This window comes from Eleginops maclovinus, chromosome 10 (assembly GCF_036324505.1).
Source record: "Eleginops maclovinus isolate JMC-PN-2008 ecotype Puerto Natales chromosome 10, JC_Emac_rtc_rv5, whole genome shotgun sequence".
Taxonomy (NCBI): Eukaryota; Metazoa; Chordata; class Actinopteri; order Perciformes; family Eleginopidae; genus Eleginops; species Eleginops maclovinus.
In genome coordinates this window covers 10,266,715-10,276,841 of record NC_086358.1, presented here as the reverse complement: position 1 = coordinate 10,276,841, position 10,127 = coordinate 10,266,715, and the positions used below count along the sequence as shown (strand labels likewise).

Genomic DNA, 10,127 nt, shown 5'->3' with positions numbered 1-10,127 from the left:
AGTTATTTCAATCATGTCAGTCATGGTGCTCAGATAGGCTAAATATAAAACCATACGGTATATGGATAAAAAACACAGGTTAATAAGTTACACTGACTTTCAGGGTTTTTATTTTAAGGTAAACTTGTGTTTTGACTACAGCAGGGGTGGCCAACCCGCGGATCTCGAGCCGCATGCTGCTCTTTGCCCAGTCTCATGCGGCTCCTCGGTACATATGGAATTTTAATTGTGTGTTTTTTTGCGCATATGTATCCACGTTCAAAAAGGGTTAACGACACACAAGTTCCAGGCCAATCGTTACACAGAGTTTTCGACACGGAAGTGCTTTAGCCAATCAGAATGCAGATCCTGCAGTACAGGAGGCGGGTTCTACTGCACTCGCGATGTGACAGGGAAGAGAGAGATCTGCTTCTGAACGGCGAAAAATAAAACTCAGATAAAACCGTAATAACTCAATACAAAGTTGTCAAATCAAAACGGTAACACTTTGCAGTTGTAGATGTGTGTGAGAGGGCCTGTTCATGGAAAGCTGGCCACCAACACAAAAGGACTCCTGAGTTGCTGAATCGCGATAACGAAATAAATAAGAGAGAAAGTGCATCTCTGTCAGCAGAGCTTCTGCCAGTCTTAGGGATAGGTAAAAGTTGAGATAGTTATCATGAGAGGATAATTAAATAAAATGCACTTCATTTATTTTTAAATAACTGTCATGAAGCAGTATTTGAACCAACCTTAGTCATGGGTTTGTTTTAAATACAAATATTTAAATATTGTAAGCCAGATTTGTAAAGGAGTGTTCAACGCAATGAATGCCAACTTAGTTCAAAAAACCAGCATGCATAGTAATTAAAAAAATAGTTTTCACATGATTAAGTGAGAGTGTGTGTGAGGCAGTGCACACAATCGTAATGGCTGAAAATAACTGGCCTCTAGTCTTAATACTTTCTGTCAATATCATGGTGTGTGACATTTACAAGAAGTCTGGCTGAGCAGAGGTATGTGTGTCTGTCTGTGTGACAGAGTGTGTCTCTATTGGAGTGTGTGTCTTTGAGTGTGTGTGTCAATTATTGTACATTTTTAGATTTTCATTTTCTATGTGTGAGAGATAGAGAGGGGCACAGAGGAATAGAGTGAGGGAGCACATTAGTGGCGTAGCTATACTATTTTAGGTGAACTTCAGCCCACCTAAAAAAAATAAATCCCACCCAAATGAACATTTTGAAATTGAAAAGAAAAATGTATATATATATATTTTATGTCTCACATTAGTGTTGAGAGTTGTGCCCCCTCCCCTTACCAAGACCACACAGTTCTATTGTGTAGCCTCTTAATTTTGCTCTCAAAGTGCACCAGAAGCATGCAATTCACTTTAAAGTGTTTTTAAAAATCTGCCCGGGGAAGCATGCCCCCGGACCCTCCTAGAGGATGTGAAGTCCACCCCACTCAAACTTCAAAACTAGCTATGCCCCTGGAGCACACAGAAAGGGTGAGAGCAAAAGAGAAAGGGCAAGAGAGAAGTGGGCGGACATACATCCACGATGTGTGTATGATGTGGCTCTTTGCAGTAACACAGTCAAATAATTGTCTCTTCGTCTCTGACTGGTTGGCCACCCCTGGACTACAGGGACAAAAGGATGAATGGTGCAAACTGCAATGTACGACTTGACAAGTAGACTGCTGCCATCTAGTGTCTGTTTTTTGTTACACAATCCAAAACTCCATTTTAGCTCATTACACATTTGAGAAAATGTTATGTACTCAGGACAAGGTTTATTCAAAAATAAATCTAGGTATTTTTTGTCATTCAAGTTTTTAGGCGTTTCAAAGACCAAAAGATCAAATATTTAAACGAAAAGTCTAAGTAGCCTAATATAAATCAAAGCTGTTGTTTTTCTTGCAGGAAATACAAAGTTATTTGTATTATCACGTGCAACATGGAAGAATCAAGTTTTACATAATATTCGTGTTAAAGTAAACGAAATTATCCACATGATGTTTCCATAGGAACAAATACATTCTTCGTTTTGTCATATAATCCAATGTCCTCTGTGGTGAAAATGGCAAATTAGGCCCATGGCCGCTGACTCAACAGCAAGCTGTGGATAATAACAGAGGTTATAACTGCAGGACGGAAACAATGCTGAGGACCCACCCACCTCCGGGACTCTACTCTCTCCGCTGCTCGTCTCTTCCTCAATCTGAAATCCATTGCCGATAAGTAAGTACTCCAAAATCTTTGTCATTGACTCTTAACAACCGCTAAATGTGTGTACTACACTACGTTTTCTGGCGGCAACGAAGTACAACATTACTTGGATAGTGTTACATGCGTATGTTGGATTACTGTGGAATGTAGGAAATTAGCCTCGCCTCACTAAACCATCACAGTCGGTGTAGTGTGTAATATTGCTCAACACCACCAAACAACGTTTGTTCATATTACAAGTCTTAACTTGGCAAACGGATATGTTATACAGTAGCTCTAACGTAGTATGTGTTTGCACCATGGATGTGTAAAGAAAACCATGCTAAATGCCAGACTTTGTCTTAAGAGTATCTTGTCTCGCTAACGGACCGCAGGATACTCTTCGACATCAATGACGATGTTAGCACAATGTTCCATATTAAGTTACATATCATTACGTTTTCCTTTTACTTTATTACATTTGAGCGTTTTGCAGCTAGTTTGCGAGTTAAGTAAATGCAGGCCTTTGATTACATTGCGGTAATGTTGCTTTGCAGTGCTCCTCGTAAAAATACGGAAGAAACACGATGCACACACTGGTGTTTTAACAGAGGCCTATTGGTCATCTAGTGTAATAAGTGTAAACAAAAGCAGCAATCTAATGGCAACTAGTTCGCTATCCAAACCAAAAATGTATAACATTTAAAGCAATATAAATAAACGATCAAAGTCGTACTTTTTAAATTATGTTTAGTATTAGTATTAGTAATCCTTATGTTCCAAAAGGATTCTTATGTCATTCATATCATAACTTATACGTCACTCATACCATAGATTTCCCACCCTTGGGGTGGTAAATGTGTGATGTTGTGGAAATTCTGAAAATTACGATAGCATTTAAAAGCCTCACCAGTGACATCAAGGGTCCAAAGGAGAGGGTTGGAAAGGGAGTGTCAACAAAAAAAAAACGCCCTTCATGAAGTCACTCCTTACACAGTAGGATTATGTCCGCCAAAAAAACGATATGATGTATCTTTTAATGCAGAAAAATGTAATCTAAAGTTTAACCAACACTACGTCACCTACATGTATTATGCTTGTTTATCTCTCAAAATGTCTTGTTTATAGACAAATGCAAATGTTGACTTTGTAACATTCAAGGATATTTACATTGTAATGAGAACTACTGGGATGACCCTGCACAGGTCTCCCTGCACTGTTTTTCTCCAAATCTGGTTTCTTGTGTGCATGTTAACCAAGTGTATTTACAGTATGTTAGTTTACTGTAATTTCACCCGACATACATTTTTATCTTTAATTAATATCTCACTTAGTTATGGGGTACAACGGCACCTAAACAGTTGTGTTTTCCCATTACAACTTTTCATCATACAGTGTTCCCGTTAGTGTTTTTTGAAAAATGTAAGGAAACTAACTCTGTTTTGGTGTCACTTACATGTTAAGGATTTAGCCATATGTAAGTGTTGAGTTCTGTAATCATGACGGGGATGTGGTCACACAGCTGTCAAGATGTATCTGCAGGAATGAAAAGGGACATCCTGCCTGGTTTTGCAGCTCATATACTTATCAGAGTGTAGGTGGAAGGTAAAACATTTTATGAGTGAGGAGTTGGGTATCAGTTAATCATTTTTAGAGCACTGTTTGAAAACCTGGTATGAATAGCAGATGACTGTTTTTTAGACAACTGTTAATTACATATTTGTTTTTCCGCCTGTTTGGATTGCTGAACACATTCTGTAGTTGTCAACTTTTGACACTCAATTATCGTGCTCCACCCAATACCTACCAGGCAATTGAAAAGGGCAAGCTCTGAAGGAAGGCCATTTTAGGGGGCACCATACCCCTAGTATAACATTTAAACTGACATTTCTCCAGAAATCCCCCCAAAAACCCTGTGTTACTTTTTAAAAGGGGCTGCGGTCAAAAGAGCCACATACAGTAGCTAGTTGATACAACACTTCAACAGTGATGTACAATGAGTTTGTCACCTTCAGGTTCTGAAGATGAGTTACCCAGGATATCCTCAGTCCGGTGGATACCCACCACAATCAGGGGGCTACCCGCCTCAACCAGGGGCATATCCACCCCAAGCAGGCGGTTACCCTCCAGCAGCGGGAGGTTACCCCCCAGCAGCGGGCGGCTACCCTCCCGCAGCAGGTGGCTACCCCCCACAGGCAGGAGGATACCCACCTCAGGCTGGCGGTTACCCTCCAGCAGCAGGCGGTTACCCTCCAGCAGCAGGCGGATACCCTCCAGCAGCAGGGGGCTACCCTCCCCAGGCCGGGGGCTACCCTGCCCCAGCTGGAGGCTTCCCTCCCCAGGCAGGAGGTTACCAACAACAGCCTGGAGCAGGAGGCTACCAACCACAGCCTGGAGCAGGAGGCTACCAACCACAGCCTGGAGCAGGAGGCTACCAACCACAGCCTGGAGCAGGAGGCTACCAACCACAGCCTGGAGCAGGAGGCTATCCTTCCATGCCTCCAGCAGGTGAGGCTCCAAGATATTTTTTGAATGTTGAGAACTTACATGCAGTATTTTCCCCCTCACATAAATATGTGTCTATATGTATGGCCTTTATGATATTGGATTTTCTCTTTATGATTACCATGGCCAAAACAATTCAAGAACGCTTTCAGTCAACAAAACAATAATGCGATCTATCTGTTTTTGAAAAAATCCAAAGTGCAACACCCCTATTATTATACGTAGTCAGAATTGTTCTTTAAGTAAATCGGTTTTGATTGTTATCTCAATATTTTCCTTGAAGGTGGAGGCTGGGGTGCAGCACCAGGCGGCCATGGAGCGGTATATACATTCCTATCTCACTCCTTACCCCTGCAGGGCTTTATTACTACTGACATATGGACTGACTTCAGCTAAATCTCCTGTTTGCTTAAATCACCTTATCTCCTACTTAAACCCTATTTGCTCTATATAGAGTTTGTAACCATGCACCTAACACTTAACACAAACAGTTGTCCTCTGTTTGCAGCCGGGAGGGGCTCAGCAGGGATATCCAGGGGGCCCGGCTCCGGGCCAGCCCATGCCAAATTACCCAGGAGCCCCTGCAACTAACCCCTCAATGCCTGGATATGGAAGTGGAGCTCCGTCCCAACCTCACGCACCTGCCATTTCTGTAAGATGCCTTTGTTGTCACCGTAGGACTTGTCTAAAACTATGTTCCAATGCACATACAGGCAGCTACTGTGCAGTGTTTATATGTTTTTTTAAATGTTTTACATTTATATATAGAAAGGATACAGGGGTTCTTTAAAAGACTTTCCAGGGGCTGATCCACTGAGGGATGTTGAGGTTCTCCGGAAAGCTATGAAGGGTTTCGGTAAGTAAATTGTGTTTACTTTATTGTGTTTATTATGTTTAATATGCTAAAACCAACACGGTTATTTTCCCTGTTTGATACACAAACATGAATTGATCCTGGTTAATGTTTTAAACAGGCACTGATGAAAAGGCCATCATTGAACTTCTGGGAAGTCGTACCAACAAGCAGAGGGTTCCGATGGTAGCAGGCTATAAAACAACTTATGGGAAGGTACGTTTTCTAATAGTTAAGATTTTTTATTTTATTTAGTGAAATGAATCACTTAAATCTGCTTCTTCTCATTGACCCTGGACTGTAACTCTGTCTAATTCGAACCCTGCTCTTATGGGATATTTTTTTCTTAGGATCTTTTCCACGATCTGAAGTCTGAGCTCACTGGAAACTTTGAGAAACTGGTTATCGCTATGATGAAGAAATCTGCACACTTTGATGCATCTGAACTCAGGGAGGCAATACAGGTTGGAAACTCGAGTTATTTTCTCAGCAGATCCTCCATTTTGTTTGTGTTGTGCAAACCACATTTGTGACTCATAATGTTATAGGAGAATGTAAGCAAAAAGATACTTCTGACTGCAAGTGAAGATCAGAGAAGTCGAAACCTGAGGCATGGCTGATGACCACTGAATGTTCACACTCTCTAAAGCAGGTGTGTGTTTTCATGTCTAACTGAGGCTTTTCTATATGTTTACAGGGCGCGGGAACTGATGAAGCTTGTCTGATTGAGATCCTTTCATCACGCACCAATGCAGATATTCATGAAATCAACCAAATCTACAAAGCTGGTGAGTTTATATTCTTGATTAAATTTGTTTTAATGAAAAATACATATTTTTGAATGACATTGTCTTTAACCCACCCTATATATACATCTATCATATACATTTCTTATATAAATACTTCATCTCATCTTTATTCAATAAAAACACAGGACCTTAATAATATAAATTGTCAAGTAAATGTTTTTTCTATTTTAGGCTGTGCAACTACCCTATTATTTGTAAATGACAAAAGGGATTTTGTAGAAAATTATGTCTAACTGAAATGCAAATATTATGCAAATGAATGTATTTCCCTAAAAAACCACACCTTCCTTCCAGAGTATGGGAAGAAACTGGAGGACGCCATCAGTAGCGACACCTCCGGTCATTTCCGCAGACTCCTGGTGTCTCTCTGTCAGGTAGCGGCTGCACGTTTTACACTTCATTCATTATAAGCTCTCTCAAAACAGATTTGAAACTTGTGTTGATACTATCAATGTATTCCACATTTTAACACTCATACTCTAACTAGGGCAATCGTGACGAGAGAGAGACTGTTGACGTCGCCTTGGCCAAACAGGATGCTCAGGTACTGGTTTTGATTTGGTTTGTGGTTTTTAACAATGAAGAGCGTAATTAGCAAGCCTGGTCATGTTCCTTTTTTTTATTTATGTGTGTCTGTGTTGTGAACAGAAACTGTATGCTGCAGGGGAAAATAAAGTTGGAACTGATGAGTCTCAGTTTAATGCCATCCTGTGCGCTCGCAGCAAGCCTCACCTTAGAGCAGGTAAGTCATTCACTGTCTTTATTTGACGTCACCATAAGACTGATGTTTTTCCAGTTCCATAGCCACACATTTTTAAACACCCTTTTTACATATGTTTTTAAATATTATAACAAACTTTCACGCCTGTGATTCTCGTTTTTATTAGTCTTCCATGAGTACCAGCAGATGTGTGGGAGAGACATTGAGAAGAGCGTCTGCAGGGAAATGTCTGGCAATGTGGAGTCTGGCATGGTGGCCGTGGGTACGTTCTTTAAGTCTCTTTTTCAAACACCCTACCAAACTGAAGTCACTTTCCAAACCTGTTGGAAGTTTATCTTGAAGGCATTCGTCAAGATGATTCTTTAAAAGGGCTTTCCTGGAAGGACTAAAAATAACTTGCTGGTGCGAACAGACTCCTGTTTGACCTAAATACCTTATTAATACTTGATGATTGATCAAAAGCAAACTCTCTGAAAATAGAAATGTTGATTGCTGCATCAGAAAACAGGCTTTCATAGACAATCATTCAGGGGTGTTTGTACAGTGCACAGGGTCAGATTGATAACTGTAAGATTACAGCCATTTGAGTTTAGCATATTGATTCCTGTGCAACCATAGTTATTTCATTTAGGCAACACCTACAATTTTTGGCACCCGATTACAGGAATCAAGCAAAGAATATCTTCAGATGAATTTTAAGCTTTGTCCAAGTATATTATGTGTTAAATATTGTGTGGATTAGATGAAGAACTGCACAAAATTGTTTAGCACATAAACAATGTGCAAAACAATTGTCCGTTGTGCTATAATGATATATGCTAAAATTAAAAATAACGCTGAGAACAAAACCTGTTGGCAGAGGCAATGACCTAAACCACATAAATTACAATACAGCATCCTCGCTCATTCTAGTGTAGTTAGGATTTGTATTTGTATTTGATTTATTCCCCTTAAAAAAAAATAGTGGATCATCTTTTCCAGATGTGTCCATCACTTATATGTTTACATCTTGTCCCTTTTCCTAGTGAAATGCATCAGGAACACCCCTGCCTACTTTGCAGAAAGGCTTCACAAGGCCATGCAGGTATGCCTGTTTTTTTTATTCTAATAATCACAAACCAACCGCCTCTTGCAGTGAAACTGTTGTTGGTAATATTCCGCTGCTGCAGTAAATGAAAGTGTCACACCGTGATGTGTTAACAGGGAGCAGGGACCAAGGACACAACCCTCATCCGCATCATGGTGTCTCGCTCTGAGATTGATATGTTGGACATCAGACAGGAGTATGTGAGGACTTATGGGAAATCCCTGTACACTCACATCTCAGTAAGTCCCACAAACGAACTTATTTTAACAAAACACAGCAACACCTTTTCTTGTCTGATCATTTACTTTACATCTACTTCGTTTGTTTCGTTTCTCAGGGTGATACCTCCGGCGATTACCAGAAACTGCTACTGAAGCTGTGCGGAGGCACTGACTAAAGGAAAGGAAAATAAGCCTTCATGAGGACAGAATAAATGTCCACACTGAAACAATGTTATAGGACCTTATATCATCTCTGATGCATGCAGTCAATCAATATTAGTTTTGTATTCTCTTCAGTGGCATAATAGATTTTTTTTCTACTGTATGGAAGTATATGATTGCAAAATAGTAAACATATATATAAATATATGAATTTTTTTTCCTAAAGACACCGTAGATAGCTTTGAAATTTCGGGGTTGAAGATACACTCCTGAATAAAACTGGGTGCCTGAAAATCACACACTAGAAATTAACTATAGTATTGTATTTAAATTGTCCAATCAACAGCTTGACTTCAATTATTAGAGAAAGAAAAAATATATTTTCGGAAAAACTAAACATACAGAACGAGGCAAACTTCTGGTTTATTTAATATACAAAGTACATAAGAAATATTTAAGACATTACTTTATACATGCATTGATTCTTTGTAACTAAGGTAAAAGTTACCTCACGCCAAGCATTTCCAATGTGTACAAGTTAATATATACCAGGTTGTCAGAGACTATTGTACAAGATTTTGCTAAATATGTATGACTGAATCTCACAGAGACTAGATATAATCATGTAATGCTTGTTCAACTGGCCACAATTCAATTCTGGCTTATTTTTATATGTAGGAAATAACACTCTGCAATGTTCTTTTTTCTCTATACTGCTGCTTGCAAGTCTATGCAATTTAGCTTTTGACTTTATATCTTCTATATCAGCTTTACTCTTCTGTAAACGTAAACCTTTCCAAGCATTGTTGAACATTTACAGACAAGGTTGCCTTTTTCCTGAATGCTTAAAAGCCAAAGCTAAAGACAGATTATGCTGTGCCTTTTGTCAGGGGCACTGTATAAACTTCAGAGTTTGTTGATGTTTAACGGTGGTTAATCTTTAAAAAACAATCTAGAATCATCCTTGCACGACTGCAGAAATGCCATACTTACATTACTCAATGGTCAATGTTTTGCACTTTTTTGTAAAGTAAGTGTGCTTTACAGGTTTGTATGTTTTACTACCAGTAGAGGGCTCTTGATTCACATAAAACGTAATTATTTTAGTTTGGCTTTGAACTGAATATCTGTTCCTCTGCAATAATCGCTGTAACATGTTGATGGAATAAATTGAATGGATGATTTTGAAGTTCTGAAACATCTGAGTCCCAGACTACTGAGACTTAAAACAGCCAATTTTCATTTCATTAAAAAAAAGCATAATACAATTTTGGCATATCTGGATTGTTTTTGTGAAATGGGATCATGTGTTTTGTATCAAACATTGACTGATTTTGTTTGCTCTGAGCTAGTGTACAATGAGACATTTGCATTTCAAAGACAGCCTCATTTTAACCACCTTGGTCTGCACCATTGAGCCCCCCATCCTCAGAGCATCACAAGCTGCACGTTTTGTAAAAGGTGCGTGGCTTACATAAGTGAAGTCTCTGTGCGTGTGCCTTGCTGTTTAATCTGAGAGGGGGAGAACATGCCCAGGTTTGCTTTGCAGCACAAGTGATATGGCACAGAGAGCTTTTCTCACGG

General features: G+C 39.5%; 1 protein-coding gene across 1 annotated transcript; it reads left to right on the top strand.

Moving 5' to 3' along the window:
* Positions 1 to 2,127: 2,127 nt before the first annotated feature.
* On the top strand, positions 2,128 to 9,811 carry LOC134870565 (annexin A4-like). Its single transcript, XM_063892791.1, has 15 exons — positions 2,128 to 2,218; positions 4,201 to 4,693; positions 4,974 to 5,011; positions 5,199 to 5,342; positions 5,459 to 5,546; positions 5,665 to 5,759; positions 5,894 to 6,007; positions 6,241 to 6,331; positions 6,647 to 6,726; positions 6,840 to 6,896; positions 7,001 to 7,094; positions 7,240 to 7,335; positions 8,099 to 8,157; positions 8,277 to 8,399; positions 8,498 to 9,811. The coding sequence occupies exons 2-15, from the start codon at positions 4,210 to 4,212 to the stop codon at positions 8,555 to 8,557; spliced, it is 1,623 nt and encodes a 540-aa protein (XP_063748861.1). The 5' UTR covers positions 2,128 to 2,218; positions 4,201 to 4,209; the 3' UTR covers positions 8,558 to 9,811.
* The last annotated feature ends 316 nt before the right edge of the window (positions 9,812 to 10,127 follow it).